The sequence below is a fragment of the Tachypleus tridentatus genome, chromosome 6, assembly GCF_004210375.1.
Source record: "Tachypleus tridentatus isolate NWPU-2018 chromosome 6, ASM421037v1, whole genome shotgun sequence".
NCBI lineage: Eukaryota > Metazoa > Arthropoda > Merostomata > Xiphosura > Limulidae > Tachypleus > Tachypleus tridentatus.
This window is the reverse complement of record NC_134830.1, coordinates 103,945,030-103,966,000: the sequence shown is the minus strand read 5'-3', so window position 1 is coordinate 103,966,000 and position 20,971 is coordinate 103,945,030. Positions and strand designations below refer to the sequence as shown.

Sequence of the window (20,971 nt, the reverse complement as noted above, 5' to 3'; positions counted from 1 at the left end):
CCTTTAAGTTTTAGCAGTACATGAAAACCTTTTAGAAGTGTTTCAGAAACGTCTTTTAATGTTTACTTAATACAATTTACCGATTCAATAAGAAAATGAAAAGACTAAATTATTTACATCTCTTTGCTTGATATTTTTAACTTGAACAGTGCTTGATGTAAAACATGGATTGATGACAAAGTTAGTGTAACTATCTCTACCTCAAAACTGCTCGTTTACGGTCAATTGTATTTATAACCGACATATATGCTCTTAACTACTTGACGCGGTTAACTGTAGCGTTATAACGTGCTCCATAAGCTAAAAGCTTAGAGCGTGTTTAGTGGCACATCATTGCTCAAACTTTTGACATTCAATATCTTAGAACAAAGCTATTCACAACAATCTTGCTACCATATTACTTACATTAGTATAATACTTCAATTCATCGGCCACCATCTGCTGTTTAGTCAAAACAACAGGTTTAAAAATTGTAAGTTAACGTTTTTTAACAGTCCTGAACAGCGTTGGCTGAAATTCTACTCATTTATGTCACAACTTCAGGCTAACAGAAAAAGCAAGATAGTAAATACAAACTTTCAAAGATTATTATACACTGTTATCATTTATACAATATGCAAGGCTCGGCATGACCAGGTGGTTAAGGCACTGGACTCGTAATCTGAGGATCGTGGGTTTGAATTCCTGTCACACAAAACATGCTCGCCCTTTCAGCTGTGGGGGCGTTATAATTTAACTTTCAATTCCACTATTCGTTGGTAAAAGAGTAGCCCAAGGGTTGGCAGTGAGCGGTGATCACTAGCTGTCTTCCCTCTAGTCTAACAATGCTAAATTAGAGACGGCTAGCGCAGACAACTCTCATTTAGTTTTGCACGAAATTAAAAAACAAACAAAATAGAATATGCAACTATGCATAACAGTGCTTAGTGATTTTTCTTCTTTTTGCTTGATAAAGTAAGTGGTTTTGTTTTTCTTAATTTTGCGCAAAGCTACACCATTCTATCTGCGTTAGCCTTCCATAATTTAGCATTGTAAGACAAAAGGGAAGTCAGCTAGTGACCACCACCCGCCGCCAATTCTTGGGCTACTCTTTTACCAACGAATAGTAGGATTGACCATCATATTATATCGCTCCCACGGCTTAAAGGGCAAGCATATTTGGTGCGAAGGGATTTGAACCCGCGACTCTCAGATTACGAGACGAATGCCTTAACCACCTGGCCATGCAGAGCATTAATAAATTAAGTGAATTAAAATAAACATACTAAATTCAATATATTTTTAAAGAAATCCAATTTTAAGCCCAAAGCCGATAATATTTGGTATCTATAAGAATCATATTTTCTTTCATTTTAGAGCTATTTTTCAGAAGCAAATTAAAAAGCTCACGTAATGACAAAGAATAACCTATTTGAGTCATAGTAATGTAAATGAATCCAAAAATAATTGGTTAGGTGACAATTATTTTTTTATAAAGTAGCTTGAGGGATTTTATATAAAAATAATAATATTCCATGTGTATATAACCAATATGGTGGTTCAGCGATAAGCTTGAAGGATTATAACGTTAAATTTGTTATTCAATTTCATTTTGGGCACAGTAAAGATATTCCTTTATACAGCTTTGCGCTTACAACAAATTTATTAAGCTTGTCTAAATTATCATAATTAGTTCATTTAAATCTGTCATACTTAGGACTTTTCTTAGCCTTCTTTGATACAGTGATGAAAAACAATTTAAGAATAAATTATGAGTTTCAAACAATGTCTTGCACGTTTCGATGTTTTCGTATAATACGCAAAAACAGAGAAGAAACGAAATATAGGATGTCAATTTTCGTCATTTCATGAATTCATTTGCGAAACGTTATGTATAAGGATATTTAATTCCTTTGTCATTTTACAATAACACTAACCAGGCATAATTTACAAATCACACTTTAGCTTTAAAATACAGCAAACGCAACAAACTACATTTATAACATTGTTAGCAGCAAAGTCACAAGAAACTTATTAACAAAATTAAATATTATAAGACATTCTTGTGATGCTTAATACCCGTCAGTACGTTCTATTTTTGTACAATAAATATATTACAACTGTTTACCAAATATTGTTGATTTTATTTGGTTTAAGAATAATATCACAACAATATCTTTGGTTAAACCAAGTTAAGATACTTTAACAATTAATTTTGGTACTTTAGTTTTCTAAGTCTAAAATAGTGCTCACTCATAAGAAATAACTTATTTAATAAAAGTATGAACATTTTATCACTTGCATTTTAATTTTTAGAAATTGTTACTTGCTTCTGTCAAGATGAATAAGCATATTCCTATCAATTCAGTGGATTTTAAAAGCATTTATTTTGCGTATTTTGTTACAGTTCACAGCTTTTACGGTAAATAAGATTAGTTTTTAGAACGGTACAACATTTCGATCACTGTTTTAAAATCAATTTTCTTACTTTAAAAGCTGTAAATTGTAATAAAATACTCTTTATTAGTAAGTACACTCAAAACATTTGGAATAATTGCACAATATTTTAGATAACAAAAAACATTTTTTCACACAAAGTATTACACATACAGACAAGCTGTTTTTTGTATTATTGAAAGAGATAGGGATAAAAACTCTCTTTCTCTTAAAATGGTTAGCTTCCCACTGAAATAATAAATGTATATTTGTATCCAATGCAACATGACTATGTTAAAGTAAGGAAAACATCACAAGGACGTCTATAAGTTAAAAAGATCTAAACACCAAAATGTATTTTCTAAAATATTTACACATATGCACATACCTAAACTTACCGCTTGAGTAAACATGTAAAAACACATGATAATGTCCGTCAAAGTAGTTAGTGACAGGGAACACATCCAGGGAACCAGTAACGTTCGATTATTCTAATTGAAATAAATAAATATATTAAAAAGTCAGAAGAGGAACATTTAATAATGTTCATACTTAGCTGACCAACTTTATACTTAGCTGACGTATTTGATTTTTAAAACTTGCTGATACATATATGCATATACCTAATACGGTAAAATAAACTATTAACTATATTAAATATTGTTCTTGAAAAAATGGCAAAGAAAGGGTTATATTTGATTTTTAAAACTTGCTGATACATATATACATATACCTAATACGGTAAAATAAACTATTAACTATATTACATATTGTTCTTGAAAAAATAGCAAAGAAAGGGTTATGCAATAACTCGAAAACAGAGTGTTAAGTTACGGTTTCATTTTTATCTTTTTTTTCAATTTAAGTGTAATTGTTTTTATAAATGACGAAATTATAATAGAAATTCGTAAGTTTAGGAAAGAAATATTACAGAATTTTCAAATAAAAACACTATAAAACTGTAACTCATTATGAACATAGTTTGAAAATATACACCGAATTCTAACCTTGAAACTTATATGAAATCAAATGTTTCGATAGGATGTAACAATAAATCCGCTCTGAAGAAAGAAAACTAAGAAAAAGGGACATAACATGAAATGAGTAGCATTTCTAGCTTCGTCAACAAATCTGCCTTCGAAGAGTTCTTGGAACTAGTTCAGAAAACAAGGTTTATCACAATTTGTTTGTTTTGTTTTGGTATTTTATTTGCTTTCTTTTAAACGCAAAGTTGCACTGTGGGGTTTCTGCCCTGCGCCAGTGTAGAGAAAGAACTCTTTCTACAAAGAAATTTTAGAGTTTAATTTTTAATAACATAATCGAAATATAATGCATTGACTTCAGATTATTTTTAGCTTTAGGCACTAGACACTGCACAAGATGTTTTAAACGTCAGAGAGTTGTCTTCGGATTTACAACGCAAAATCAGGGGTTCGATTCCCCTCGGTGGGCTCAGCAGATAGCCCGACGTGGCTTTGCTATGAGAAAACACCCACAGTTAACAGTTCGTTGTGAAATCACCTCAGTTCATCAATGTTGGAAATTACTTTATAAAATTTTCGGGCGGTGAGTGGTGTAACACATTATGTAAGAAAAGTTACAGAATAATTTAAATAATTTACAAAATTTTAATAATTGTGTGTTAAACTTTTTTAACGTGTAAATATAATTTCTTTTTTTATGCCAACAAAATATACCATTTAATGATTTTGCGTCTAATATAAATATTTTTAAAATATTTCTTTTTTACCTTCGTTAAATTTTTAAGAGTAGAAGTTAAGAATAGACACTCTACTGATTGGTTGATTCTGGTTATGACAGTTAAGCTGTCTTAAACGATGGTGACTAGTACGAAAACAATAAATCATGATAAAAATGACAACGCCTCCTGTTCAAAGATAAGGTGATGGCATCTTTATGCTAATAACGTCCTTAATTTGTCGAAACAATTGAAAAGATTAGACAAGAACATTAGCAGAGTTGTCCTCGGTAAACTACTTTACGGCATAAACCAATGTATATGTCATATTCAAAATTGTTTTATACAGTTACCTATCAACAGCATTTATCGTTTTATTTGTCACTATTGCACCTGCAAATTTTTGTTAAATTTCAGATCATTAGTAAACGTTTCACAATCATATGTTTAACAAATCATGGTGTATTCATTTCAATTTCAACATATGTGTGTATGTAGTATGGCATACTTGTCTGGACAGTGGCACTACAACGTTCAGATACTGTATTTCAACATTTTCTTCTTTATAGTAATGCATAATATGGCTAAAAGAATATCATGCACTTGTCAATAATTGTTGGTTAAATAACCGTTCCCCATACTATTTTATATCATTGGAATTCAAAAGTAACCATCGTATCTCGTTGAAAAATATTATATTACCACAAAGAAAAAACCTATCTACCAATTGTTATTATATTGTAAAACAGCTGGTGCTGCTAAGGAAATTTATTTGTAAAGTATCTTAAGCATCAAGATACAGTGATTGAAATAATAAGATTCTATAATTTTATTTAGTTATAATGGAATTTATTGTAAAACAGAGTTAACGTAGACACAAAGAAAATACTACTAAAGATTCAACTTAACTTTACACTAGTATTGTCTTCCCAATAAATATTTTACCTTTAGTAAAAACTATAAATGTTGATTAAGTTCAGTATTAGAAAGTTATTTTAGGAGTTATTCATTTCATTTTCTAATTTACACACGAAAGTTAATTTGAATCATTTCAAAACCAATTTCTTACTTAAAAACATTTTATGTGTATTCCATGTATAATACTAGTTTTGTATTTAAGAGATGTTTTAAAGGCAAATTCTTATTTAAAAACATTCTAGATGTATTTAATGTATAATATTAGTTTTGGTTTCAAGAGATGCTTCAGTTTGGAGGTAGGAACAGCTTCTCTACTTTATTTCCTGAATTGAACTGTTAGATTTTGAAGACTAATAAATATATATAAAGATTTGTTTTGGATTCGAATTATTTTGCAATATTGATATCGACATCCTTCGTTGGGGTACTTTCGAGTATATGAAAATTGAGGAAGTGATACAAGAACTACATTTTTTTTGTAAATTAAATAAGGTTTAAAATAAACAGAAATAATGGATGAGTGCCGTTTCTGTTAAATAAATATATTATAGTGGAAGAAGAAAATATCCCTCTGAAACGCGAACACGTTTTATTAACATGATTTGATGATTTTGATGATTTGGTTCCATTTCAGTATTATTTGTAATATAAAGTATTATACTTACCGTAAATATTCCAATAAAGAGAAGAATCGAAGACAAAACGCATGATGATGAAAGAACACAAACAAGAATGGCAAATGAGAGGTATACTGAAATAAAATTAATATAATAAGGAAAGCATAATAAAATACCTAGTTAAAAATCACAAAATTATCTTAATTTAGCATTTAAGGTTTCTAGTACTTAACCTCAAATACCTAAATACACTATATAAATTAAAATAGACCTCAATTTTTATCAACATTTTAAATAAAGAATATTATCTGTAATGTAAGCAAATGTATACATATTATTATTTACAACTATCAAATTCGATTTAATTTCTGCTTATAGAAATGCAAAACGACATAAGATACTGCAATTATTATTTAAGAAAAACTTAAGTGTACAATTACACTAAAATAATACGCTGTCTTCAGCAAGTTTTAGCATATAAGAAATATAAAAGTTATTTGTTATGCACTATCACTCCATATCCAGATTAATTACCAATATTACTAATCCCATTGTTTACAAGTTGATATAGCTCACTAGTAAAACTATATTGCCCTTTTTATTAGCTTTTCAAAATATTATCAGCTTATTGCTTCAAAAAACACTTTTGACATATAAATGAATACCTATTTTATAATACATTAATTTTGTTTCTCAAATGTTGCTTTTAAATTCGACGATAAGTTAACTGTAGACCACCAAACCTTTGGTTGTCTCCCATAGTAATCCACGTGCTAGTTTAACATCATTTCTAAGTTTATCTAAATATTAAGGAAAAATTACGCCCTAAGCTGTATTTAGATATACATTTTGATATGCATTGACATTTATACATCGCTTGAGGTTTGAAATAACAGCACCCGCTACAATAATAACACGAATAATTCAGCCTCATTAGACTCTTGAGAACGCTTACGCTCTTGAATTGAAATCTGGCTATAAAATTACGTCTACGAATTATGTAAATGCTAGACCCTTTAAAAAAAAATACATTACAAATATGTCTTCTTAATTTTCTATAGTTCTTTTCGGTATCATTATGTTAACGTTAAAATGTATAAAAAAAAACATAGGTTTTAGTCTACTAGTTTCGACAAAAATGTTCAGAACTTCGAAATAGTGGAAATACAAGAGATTGTTTGTTTGTGTTTTTTAATTTCGCACAAAGCTACTCGAGGGCTATCTGTGCTAGTCGTCCCTAATTTAGCAGTGTAAGACTAGAGGGAAGGCAGCTAGTTATCATCACCTACCGTACTCTTGGGCTACTCTTTTACCGAAGAATAGTGGGATTGACCGTCACATTATAACGCCCCCACGGCTGAAAGGGCGAGCATATTTGGCGCGACGGGGATGCGAACCCACGACCCTTAGTTTACGAGTCGCACGCCTTAACACGCTTGGCCATGCCAGGCCGAAATACAAGAGAATCCAAGCACATATGATATTCTTATAAAATGTCTATTGTCACTTGAGGTAAAAAATTTAAATTATAAATAATTTTGCTATAAGTCATAAACTTTTAATGAAAACAAATTTAGACTGAAATTGTATTGTTAAAAATGTTTTCCAATTTTAGTATTCAATTTAATTATCTTACAAAAGTTTGTTTGTTTGTTTTTTGAATTTCACACAAAGCTACACGAGGGCTATCTGTGCTAGCCGTCCCTAATTTAGTAGTGTAAGACTAGAGGGAAGGCAGCTAGTCATCACCATCCACCGCCAACTCTTGAGCTACTCTTTTATCAACGAATAGTGGGATTGACCGTCACATTATAACGCCCCCACGACTGAAAGGGCGAGCATGTTTGGCGTGACGGGGATGCGAACCCGTGACCCTCAGATTACGAGTCGCACACCTTAACACACTTGTCCATGCCGGACCAATCTTACAAAAGAGTTGAACATGTGGTAAATATGTTATTTTCGAACATATGGAAAAGTTTGTCTCATAAAGAAAGGTACTCTTATAAATAACAGTTGAGACCCTTGTTCCTTTAGGGTGTGTCTCTCGATTCCTAACTCTGATCTTTAATAATAAACATCCGTAAATTAACAGCTCTAACATACATTCTCGTATCAGCTTATCTAAGTATATGAAAGTAATACAATTACCTTTCGCAATGAAAAATCACTTTAAATTACCTTACACAGAATAATTTATTACTATACTTGGTAAAAGAGAAATATTTCTTCCTTCCTTCCCACAAAAGAATGGATGTAGATTCAATGAATTTAAATACAAATCTGGCATTTAATGGATAATATATTAGAATATTAATTATAAAATTCGTTCATGCTTATTTCAGTAAAGAGAGATTATTCTTATCACACCGAAATTAAATTTAAACGTTTTACCAGTATCAGTTGTAACAAGACTGCTGTGGTAAGAGGCCACTGACATCTTTATTAAGTGGAATATCTGTAAGAGTAAAAACAAGATTACATTTTGTCAATACATTTTTAAAACATAAATATAACTGAAAACGTATAAATTAAAAAAATATATCAATGATAATCCAATTATTGCTTGATAAAGCGCAAACATTTCTCACAAATCAGCAAAAGTGCTTACCGGCGCATAGCCTACCTTATTTTTGAACTGATAGGCCAGAATAAAGGTAGATACTCAACAGCACCCATAACTAACCTTTAAGTTATTTCTTGTCTAACTGACTAGTGGAATTTAATTGTCATTTTTTTCACCGAAAAATTATTAAATGTGTTTTTGTCTTGGGATGGGTTGAGAAAGGCGTAATGGACTAGGAACCCTTGAACATAGAGGCTGGGCATGCTAACTGCTAGATCACAAACAGCCAAATAACCCACTAAGGGAGTTTTTCAATATTACAAGTTAGATACATATATCTCACCGAAAACTGTTTAAAACAAAAATTACACAATACACAGTCTTAAATTTTATACTTAGAGTAAGATTATCTACAAATACTTGTAAGAGTTCATTTAATATTTTCCCGTTTCAATAAATAATTGCAATTTCGACTTAATTACGTGTTTTAATGCTCTATGTTATTACATTACGTTTTCGAAATATTTTCTTTATGACACCTTATTTCCCTCGCAAAGAGATCAGTAAGTCTTCGGGTTTGGTCTGAATTTTGCGCAAAGCTACCCGAAGGCTATCTGCACTAGCCGTCCATAAATTAGCAGTGTAAGACAAGAGGGAAAGCAGCTAGTCATCACCACCCACTGCCAACTCTTATGCTATTCTTTTATCAACGAATGGTGGGATTTATCGTAGCATCATAAAATCCCACGGCTGAAAGAGCGAACATGTTTGGTGTGACAGGGATTTGAACCGCGATCCGGGCCAAGTAAGTCTTCGGATTTACAAAGCTAAAATCAGGGGTTCGATTCCTCTCGGGAAACACAGTAGATAATTCGATGTGGCTTTGCTATATGAAAAACAAATACAGACGTGATCCCTTTTAGAGTTTAACTCAACTTTATGTTCTTATAGGTAAAAATCCTTTACTGATCGACAGTGTGTGTTTGTGTTTTTCTTTTAGCAAAGCCACAAGACTATCTGCTTAGCCCACCGAGGGGAATCGAACCCCTGATTTTAGCGTTGTAAATCCGGAGACATACCGCTGTACTAACGGGGGGCACTGATCGACAGACTTCTTAAGTTAACTCAAAATATCAGCACTTTTTAACATGTAAAAATATATGTACATTGTTGGTACAAAAAACACATTGTCTGTCCAAATATGTTTTAGTATCATAACAATAGTTTACCGCTCATGTAGTCCCCACACACGCAAACAAATATAGCAGCCGCGAAACGCACTGGACGTTATCAGAATTCCAGGCCCTAAACCCACGACTATTCTAGCTATGAGATGCAGAAAGATAAATCATACTGGGCACCTCGCCTAACGTTCCACTTCGACGGCATTCCATGGGGTAATCTCAAGAAAGTATATTCTGTCATATCCATTATCTATCATTTGGAGTTCACATAGCATCCTCATCCCAGCTTGTCCCAATACATATAACGCCTTGTTAAAATTCCCATTTTTTAAAATAACCTCTGATTATTCACTGTCATGCCAACATTCTTTCATTTCTCAAACAGCTTTACACAAGCACCTTTCCCTGTATTATCAAGCATGATAATCCTATCATGGCTTTTTTCTCCCACATTATTTTCGTATTTCGAAGCAAACAATAAATACCCTGCATCCAACCTCCTCTTCATATGCTTAAAATCAATGCAACATATTTCGGTAGCTTTAGGTCTTGATCTATTTCAATTTGCGCTTGACATTGAACCATCAGTTTTATCATTACCACAATACTCTCTGACAAGGACCAGACAACAACGTTCATTTTCAAGGTAGTTCTGATTATTACCTCCAGATAAGTTACCATCTCGCCTCCATCCATAAGAACCTCATTATCAGCAGAAGCTCATTTACATAATCAACTTGCTCCTTGCTTCTTCATCACCTTGCGTGTTACGATTGCCATATGTTCCATAAGGTACCCAATATCACTATGATACCCTTATGAGTATGGTAGTCTAACCACCGTTTCTATAATTCCATGATAGCTGCTTCACTCTCTCAGAAAGTCTACGCATTCTTAACAACCCATATTACCCCTTCCAGCTCTTTTGTGCTGTGAATCTCAGTTAAAACTAGTTTGCTCTTACTAAATATTTTCTGCTAACTCCACTTCATCTTCGGGTTTTCAAATCCAACACGTTAGCATGCAACTTGAATTAACTGAAGTATATCATGAAACATCGTATCAACTATAGCATAAGCTATGGCTTGATTCGCATTCCGCTTCCCACCACACTACCCACACTTAAATTATTCAACATTTGATTTTACTGTTAGGTGTAGTTTTACTGTTCTAATGTGCAGTGTTACGGTTGTCAGTCTCTGTAATACATCAAGCTACTTCTGTCACTATTTAGTTAGGAAACAAAGAATTCTTAGCAAAAATTCAAACTACTTGGTTCTTAGATTGCATCAACTTGATGATAACATCCTTACGACGGTTACTGTGAACTGGTACCCGTATCTTTCCCTTAAAGTTCTTCACTGGTTACTTGGGCGCGTTTGGAATACCCTCTTCTGTTATCCCAAAGTGTGCTTTTTTGACAATGCTTCGTCTCAATGAAAATCTTATACTTTTGTTTTTTTGTTTCAACTTCATTTCAATACATTTTATAGGCAGTTGTAATTCTGTGAATTTATTCATCATATTCATCGGTTGTGGACACAAAAACATGAGATCGTAACCTCAATTGTAACAAAGACCAATGGAGAAATAGCACACTTCAACCTCTAGTAAAAGTAAACCATCACAGACTTCACAGTAACAGTTTTATCCATGGAAAACTGACGATATTGATATGTTCACAGGACAGGAGTAAACTGAGAAAATTTGTTTACTCGCTTTCTATCGTGTTATTCTTGTAAATAGTTACTTTAACCTACTCCAAAGCAAGTAATATTATTTCGTTAAAAGGTCATTGTCACCCATGTATAAATATCATTTATGGAAATTATAAATGTAACGTGCAGTCTGGAAAGCCTTTTGAGAAGGATTCTGAGATTGAAGGGAACATTCTTGATAACTTATGTTATAACCAACGTTTCTTTATTCAGCGACATATCTTAACTGTGAATATTGATTAATAGGGAGATAGCATAGTGTTAAAATAAAATTGTACACGGCTGATGTAAAATGTAACGCATCAGCCGTCTACAATTTTTATATAAAATCTTAATTCAGAGGATTTAAAAATTATTATACTCATAAAATGGAACATGAATCTTGCCCCTGTTATTAATTACATGTTCAAATTAATGCTCGGATGCGTTTAGTTCTAGCATTTCTGATTCCCTCTTTTCCAGTGACACAGCGGAATGTCTGCGGACTTCCAACTCTAGAAACCGGATACCGATACCCGTGGTAGACAAAACCCATATAGACCATTGTGTAGCTTTGTGCTTAACTTCAAATAAACAAACAAACTGACTACTAACTGCTTTATATTTAACGAAATGTAACGTAAAAAGATAATGATTGCACTCTGTAAATGCGTGTTTTTCTGTATATATATGTCATTCTATGTCACCAATGAGTAAATAATATTGGAAACGTTGACCTTAAGCATAAGCTGCGTTGTACCTAGGTGTGTTCACTGTATATCTTATAGTGTGTTTTACTGTCAATATTCTATTATAGTTTATTAAGATTATTAGTAATAGCCATCAATAAAATCTACCTTTCTCATATTGTACACCATTTTATTACTATAAAGATAGAACGTCGTATTTTTATGCTTCAATTTACTTATTCGTATTATATTTTTCTCTTGCCATTATTTAATTGCGTATTAATTCAAAACTTTTGACATGTAATTCACCATAATAAATTTATGGGGGAAAATGCATGTTTAGATATTTTGTTTTTCCTTAGTTAGTAGTGTTAGTTGTAAACCTAATCGTAAAATGTATAAAAAATAATAATTTGTTGGGGTCGGCTTATTTACTCTGTGTGCAAATGAAACACAAATTATCAGGTCAAGTCAATCAGTTCCAGTTATTTATTATCCATCACTATGATGATCTGCTCATTTATATTGTAAATTAGCATTAGCTTCATACATATTATTTACAAGACCACAATATGTGCATGTCAGAAACAACTAGCTATTCTCTAAAGCAACTATATTCACGTACGTAAATTATATAGGTTTTTAAATAGTCAATTTTACTTCAAATAAACACGTCCATCTCAAAAATAAATCTTTATTTGTTTATTACAAATTTACATTTTCTTGCTACTATCAAAAGGAAAAGACACACATATAAGTCTGAAAACTGCATCAGTCTCTACATAATGTGAGAGTGAGATATTGCAGTAGAAGCTGACAGTTCAAGTGTTGGGAAAAGAATTAGTTGAGAGATAAGTGCGAGTAGAATTTATCGAACAAAGTAAACTGTAGCACGATTTAACAGCACCCACTTTACTTTTGTTTCCTTAAACTGTAAGTGTGCATCATTAATTTGTAATAATTTAATTTTTTTACAAATTAATTTTTCCATTTATATTTTATAAAGCGAGCTTAGGCTAAAAATTTCACTTTGACATTGAAAAACTAATAAGGGTTAATAAAATTCAAGAATACAATACTATAATGTTCAGCTAAATGGGTGTGCAACATAACACCAGCCTAATATGTTTCGTATTATAATAAAATCTCACAAAATCAATGTGTTTATGTGTTTTACTTATGAATTTTGTAGCTATTTTTCATTGCTCACACAGAGAATTGAAATAGTAAACAAAACATTTAGTAACCAATCATACAACTGAAAGACAATATTTGTTCCTGGAGGAAAATATTTGAATTTAATGAAGCATAATTAAACTACGTACATATATTATTATTAACAATGCACCAATTAATGCCTACGGATAAATCTAATCCAGATAATAGTGTGTTTCAGTCAGTCCTTATGTGTATATGTGTTAGCTCACAAGGAAACTCAATATTCTTGTTGGCTAATTGTACAGTAACATATTTATACGAGTGCAAAAGTGATCAATGTTTAATCTGCTCTGTTCTAAACGTATACAAAACTATAACATTTAAAACATTAAATTTAAAGACAATTGCTTCAGTAACTTAAAAAGCACATAACTAGCTACTTTAAATAAATTATGTATCTTTTAGTGGCTTATAAATAACGCAGTACCGTGATATATCATTACCAATTCCAACGTACGCCAAAAATTAACAAATTACAAAAAAAGATATCAGAACAGTTGATTTTTACACTTCTTGATACCATAATTCTAAAAATTCAATATTTTATACAGTTCCTTTATTACGAGTTCTATCAGGAAGCAAATCTCAAATATTAGTCGATTTGACGATTATCTACAGAAATGTTTGTTTTTGGAATTTCGCACAAAGCTACTCGAGGGCTATCTGTGCTAACCGTCCCTAATTTAGCAGTGTAAGACTAGAGGGAAGGTAGCTAGTCATCACCACCCACCGCCAACTCTTGGGCTACTCTTTTACCAACAAATAGTGGGGTTGACCGTCACATTATAACGCTCCCATGGCTGGGAGGGCGAACATGTTTGGCGCGACCGGGATGCGAATCCGCGACCCTCAGATTACGAGTCGCACGCCTTAACACGCTTGGCCATGCCGGGCCATCTACAGAAACAAAGTTATTATACAAAATATATTGTATACAGAGATATTCTTCATCATTCCATAATTTCATACTTCTTGGCCTTAAACCTTGATACAACAATTCCAAATACATAATACATTAAATACATTATTTATAGGATTTAGCTATCTAAAACGTATACCATTCTCATATATATATATATATAAATTCATTTGATAATGCTGTATATAAGAAAAAAGTATTTGGACTATGGCTTACTTAGCCCAGTATATGCTTTGTATACGGCAGGTCGAGGTTTTAATTCCGTCTACTTCCACTTTTTACTTATTTATTTTCCCAAAAAAATGTTTCGGTAGTCAAATAATTTTAGTACACACATCGTACGATAAGCACGAGTTTCTGCTATAAACTTCAATGAATTAAACTATTTTACAGAGATGTGAAATATATTTTATTTACTAAGAAAATTCCTATTCATATATAAGCTAAGAACGAAAGAAACGAAAACGTAATATAGTTATTATTTTAATGTTCACTTCCACATATCAAGAACAAACCAATACATGTAATACAAGGAATAATGCAATGTAGTAACTATACACAGGCCTTTTAGATTTACTTTCAAAAACTATATGTAATAACACACTTTATTTTTTTCGCCATTTTTACATTAATCTGATAGATGCGAAAGAGCTAGGAAACGTGATTACTTTCTATTCATCATAATCAAAACATATTTTTCTTTAACCTTTAGTTTATATTTATGAATTAGAAACGATATGAAACTTTCTCCCAGTAATAGTTTTTGCTATTATAATAATTGATTAATATCAAACAATGTATGTAGATAAGATATCACCTTTAGAAAGTGTATTTCAAATAACGCAAGAGAAGTTGAATAATATAAAGTTATAAAAAAATCCTCTGTTTATTCTATATTTAACAAGAGTTCACTCTAAGTAGGTCTTCTTTCCTACTAAAAGATAGTTTCAGATAGTGACGGTTTTCATTTCGTAGGCTGTCGAGAATGAACTTTTATAGAACTAATACCAGTCCAAGATACGAATTCCTTATAGTGATTTTCATTGAAAGTGCTATGTTTCAGTGTTTTATTTACATAGGGTTATTTAATGTGGCATACCTTCTTGTAAAGACTGATAACAGAAAACTCTAAATTATGAAAGAGTGGTGACCATATACCCTTTATTCGGTCAGAAAGTGTCGCCTAAAAGTTGACGGTGAGTGCTTGTATTCTTCCTTCTATCTAATCTTATTATACCACCATTATAGGGGTGGTTACGCCTATATACCCGGATGTAACTTTCTTGAAAACAATTGTAAAAAAAAAGAAATATACATTATAAAACGTTTATTATTTAGTTTTATAAAAGTCTAAAGTTGAACTTCTACCAACTTCAATATATCTTTTAGTTATATTTCTAAAGAACTATGTCAATTTACTTGTCATGACCTAAACTCTGGTAGGAAAAATATTATTTCCATTTAATATATGTGCAATAATTTTGAAACTGTGTACTTTTTACCGCATGTATTACAGCTTTGTAATGACAGTACCACATGTTTCTAACTTGTACTGAATACTTTGGAAACATAGAAGTAAAACTCAACTAAGGAAATACAAAGTAATATTCCAATGCATTCTCATAATTATTTCTTAACTTGCTCCAGTGACAAAACATAGATAAACGTAAAGTATTCATTACAAATGCATAACTTTACAAATAAAAAGTGATTAAAAACTATAATTCATGTATCCTCAATTCTAAAATATTACCAAAAAAATTTAGAGAATCATTAACTATATTTTTTATTCTTTTCTCGCTAATGTTGTACACTTCCTCTTGCTGTTACTATGCTTTAATGTAGACACTCCAGTAGGGGTATCTTGTTAAAATAAATAATTATTTTAAAATGCGCATAAATTTAAGGTCAAAATAGATTCAATAAATGAAGTAAATTACTTTTTTTTCTATTTAGTAAGGTGTTTCAGCCTCCAATGGCTCAGAAGCAAATCTGAAAGCTCAAAACAATAAGAATTGGGTTTCGACAACCGTGCCAAGCAGAAAAGATATTGCCCATTGCGTAGCTTTGAGTTAAGCTATAAATAAACAAAAATAACATCGGGGTGTAAAGGTACCGTGTTTACCTCTCATTATTCTTAAAATACTTTTTGAATATTGTACTTGGTAAATTTAATGTTGTTTTCAAGCAAATATATCTTACAATTTTAAACAAGTATCAGGTAAAATAACATTGAAACACCACAGCGCAACAACTGTATTGTTTTACTAAAATTAAACAATAAATCCTAATTAGAGTACCAGATACTTACTAGATCTACCTGTGTAGGATCACCAAAAGTGTTCTGTTTCAAGAGTAAACAAAACTAAAATTAAAAGTAACAAATATTTTTACTTCTAGCTTTTGAAATTCATATGTCACGCTGCGTTGTGGCCTACAAAGTGCACAATTATTCTCGTGATTCTGGTATGTGTACGTTCTACTGATATCACAGCAATACATGGTGCAGTTTCAAACTTCTCTTAGGTGGCGTCATTTTAATATCTACTGAGTGATTGACAGATAACACATTACTGTAGCGTTGTGCGAGTTGTTCATACAGGTGACCTCTTCAGACGACCTTGTGTCCCTTTCGGAAAAATTATACCATAAAAACTACTCATAGCTCTTGTCATGCCATTGTATGCTTCCCACTCCACGCCAGAATATTAAAACTTCCTCACATAGAAGGTCAGTCATTGATTTATCGAAGGTAAACAGAGTTTTCAGGTCTGAGATTTCACTAAACCAAGATTCACAATTAACTTTTAAGATATAGCCCTTGTTCCTGAAAAATAGTTATTTTAAATGTATGAACCAATTAAGTGTGTGTTTTCTTCTAGCAAAGCCACATTAGGCTATCTGCTGAGCCCACCGAGGGGAATCGAACCCCTGATTTTAGCGTTGTAAATCCGTAGACATACCGCTGTACTAGCGAGGGCAGAACCAATTAAGAACCACTTGATACTCTGAGATCCTAATTAAAGCAAGATAGAGCAATGCTTCAAACTTCAGTAACTGTAATGTCTTATATTAAATAATAAAACATAAAATTAAATCTGATTAGAAAATGCACCACCTTTCTCATCCGTATTTACTTTACATAATACTATTTGTTCTCGTTATGAAGTAAAGTTTCCTGATTATATTATAACATTGAACTATATGTATTCTTCGTATAGTCTACAGACTAGCCAACTAACCAAAGAAGATAAATATAATGGAAACATGCAACTAATGCTTCTACCTTTGACGGAGATTTAGTTTAAATTTTACAAGACATTTTTCTTTTATTCATTTATTTATCTGTTTATTTAAGTACAAAGCCAAATAATCAACAAATTTCACTCTCTCGCTCTTGAGGATCATAAGCCTTGACCCCATTGAGACGAACGAAAATAACATTTTACTTAAAATAAAAGGCAGTAAATGGTTTCTGTGACTATATTTAAACTCTATAGAGTGGTCTGACGTATTTACTAGCAATGCCACTAGTTAAATTCATGAAAAAAAAACAAGCAAGAGTTATGGCATATTTCTATTTTCCTCGTTCTCAGATTCGTCCTGAAAACGAATAAAACGTGCAGAGATAACCAGAAATTAAAACCCCTATTTATTATAATTACACATGTAAGCTATTATGAGTTTATAGATATGATCCACAGTAATTACGTGTATGAAGTATTGTTTTATTTATGTATGTTTACTAGTGTTTTGAATAGTTTCAAGGAAGTAATCTATGTACAGGATATTTAACTAGTATTTCTCCAGTTTTATACATATATAATTTCTTCACCCTATCCAAGTACCTACTGGTTGAAATAAAACAGATAGCGATTCTACTTAGTTATCGATTAAGGTCTGGCATGTTTGAATGATTAGCTATCGTACTTTGGATCCGAAGATAGAAACTCTAATCCTATTACCTTAAAATTTCTTTCTGCACTTTGGATCGTGGGATCGTTATAAATATGACGGTAAATGTCACTATTCGATTGTATAATTTTACGTGAATATCAAAAGTTACGAAAAGGAAAACAAACTTTTCTTTAACAACATATTACTTTGTATATTTGTATATATTCATACGTGTGTGTATGTGAAATATTGCTCAAAGTTTTAAGATTTACAGAGATGCTTTCTTACCAGCGTGTACAGCCCACATGCAACACAGCCCTCCTTAGCTGTCTTCCAACAGCAAAAAGATCTCGTTTCTGGCATATTATCCGTTGAAATTCCTCAGACTTGTTCTTGCGAATTTACGGGAAATATCATTAAAATGCTATTGCTCTGACCTTACTATAGCTGTGATTTTCCAGCTTACGTGTTACTCACCGTGCTGACAGATGCCAGCTGTCTTCTGCCAGGCAACTTGGTTTCGGTGGAGTTGATAAAAGCAGCTTGTTTCGTGCTTTAGGTTCTAATCGATAATATCTTTCTGGCGAACAACGTTTCTGCAAATACTGGCATTTGTTTTTGTCTCGTTTCGAAATAAAACCCTGCAAATTTGTTAACTTTCGATTCCAACTCTTATCGATATTATTATTCTATTTTATATATTTGTTATTAAATTAGATGCATCGAATAGAAGCCATGTCTCACCTAATGACGTGTTACATGAAGGTCTTAACATACGATCAGGAAAAGTGTTTTAGTTGTTATTTTCATGCCTTATATTTTCTAACACAGTTGCATGACTTAACAGATCGTGAGAATCTAAATTATACTTTTGTTTAATATCTATTAGATTTTGAATTTTTTCTCATCCCTTTCCCAGAATGAGATAAGCACGTTACTTTGATGATATATATTATTTATTTATACACTCAAAAAGTTCTATTTTCATAATCCTCAACAATGATATGTACCACACATGTTATTAAAGACTGATATTCCCTTAAAAAAATGATGGGTGCTGGTTATGTTTTGTGTATGTTGTTGTATACTTTTTTGTTGCTTGTTAAAACACCTATTCCAGATATATTAGTTATATTATATCCTAAATTAAGATTTAGACCATTTCTCTTATGTATATAGATATGTGTATGTATGTGTGTGAGAGAGAAACAAAAAATACATCTTGAAAAATTGATTAATTACAATAATTCCAGAAATTTTCAACCAAATTTTCACTATTAATATTTCTTTTCTTTAGTTATTAGGCTGTTTAAAATAACAATAACTGTTTTACTCTTCTCTTTCGTTGAATAAAAGTGTGATAGAAATAAAAATTGTCACGACTGAGAAAATACTACCTAGAAACAAACTTCACATGCGAGATAACAGGTACCTTCACGTGGATTTGTTTTGTTTGTTTTTGTATTTCGCGCAAAGCTACACGAGGGCTATCTGCGCTAGCCGTCCCTAATTTAGCAGTGTAAGACTAGAGGGAAGGCAGCTAGTCATCACCCACCGCCAACTCTTGGGTTACTCTTTTATCGACAAATAGTGGGATTGACTGTCACATTAAAACGCCCCCACGGCTGAAAGGGCGAGCATGTTTGGTGCGACCGGAATTCGAACCCGCGCTTTCACATGGAATAAAAGTTTTCCAAGTTGAAGTATATGCGTACGGCACAAAAATATCCACCTTTCGTTGACAACCATACAACTTCTTACCTCCTGATGGGTGTAGGCCAGATTGGTGAATGTAAGAGAGTATATTTTGTATACGTGAAAGTGTAAGCTCAGTGTAGTGTCTAAACTACGACTGGTTAAAAAGAAAAAGGGAGTCAATGAGAAGAAAACAAAAGCGTAATCACAATACGTAATTGTAAAAAACAGTTATCACCATATGCTTATGACCTAAACATTGAACATGGAACGAGCATCAGAATATATATATATATATATATATATTTCTGATGTTGCAAAATATATTTATTTAATAACACTGGTACACTTTTATTACGGGCGATTTATTTAACGATTATTTTACGAACGTATGCCGAATAGTAATTTAAATATTCAAAAAGGCTTAGCTCCCGAAGTATGCGAGAACCAGTGTATTTCAATACATTTATATTGACTATTAGTAGAATATTATCAAAACTTAAAAATTCATTTACACTGCTGGTCAAAATTTTAAGGTAAATGAACATAAAGAAAAAATATACATTTTGCGTTGTTAGACTCAACCACTTATTTGAGTAGAGCTTCGAAAGATGAAAATAAGAAAAGGGAAAATACAAATAAAAACTTTTTAGCATTTAATAGGGAAAAATGTGAACATTATGAAATTAGCCTAAATTCGGACGCAAAATGCAGCTCAAGAACAATAATACGGCATCTACGAAAGAAAGTTTTAAAAAACCGTAAACGTCCTTAAAGGCCATGCCTCCTTCCATACCCCGAAACAGCTCGGTTAAACTTTTCTGAGAAGCACCAAACATGGGACATAAAAAAGTGGAAGAAGATTTTGTTCCCTGATGAGAAAAAAATTTAACATGGATGGTCCAGATGGCTTCCAACGTTACTGGCACAATAAGGATATCCCACCGGAGACATTTTCTACACGACACAGTGGAGGGTGTGTGTTTGTGTGAGTGTTTTTCGTATAGCAAAGCCACAAAGGGCTATCTGCTCAACCTACCGAGAGGAATGAAACCCCTGATTTTAACGTTGTAAATCCGGAGACATACCGCTGTACTAGCAGGGGGCGACACAGTGAAGGAGGTTCCATCATGATCTGGGGTGCTTTCTCCTTCCATGTAACAATGGAGCTTCAGATTATACAGAAGCGTCAAACAGCAGCTGGCTACATTGGCATGTTGGAGAAAGCATCCTTATTGACTGAAGGCCCTCGCTTGTGTGGATATGACTGGATCTTTCAACAAGACAACACTGCAATCTACAATGCCCGCAGGACAAAGGACTTTTTCATGGCGACTAACGTGATTCTTTTGGACCATCCAGCGTGTTCGCCCGAACTGAACCCTATTGAAAATGTTTGGGGGTGGATGAGGAAAGTCTATAGTAATGGACGTCAATTCCAAACAGTGCATGATCTT

At 32.3% G+C, this 20,971-nt stretch overlaps 1 protein-coding gene across 1 annotated transcript; it reads right to left on the bottom strand.

Moving 5' to 3' along the window:
- Window positions 1-526: 526 nt before the first annotated feature.
- LOC143251679 (uncharacterized) lies at window positions 527-18,300 on the bottom strand. Its single transcript, XM_076502932.1, has 5 exons — window positions 18,108-18,300; window positions 8,044-8,107; window positions 5,698-5,783; window positions 2,814-2,906; window positions 527-544 (listed from the first exon to the last, which is right to left on the bottom strand). Exons 1-5 carry the CDS (start codon window positions 18,180-18,182, stop codon window positions 527-529), a joined length of 336 nt encoding a protein of 111 aa, XP_076359047.1. The 5' UTR covers window positions 18,183-18,300.
- Window positions 18,301-20,971: the final 2,671 nt, after the last annotated feature.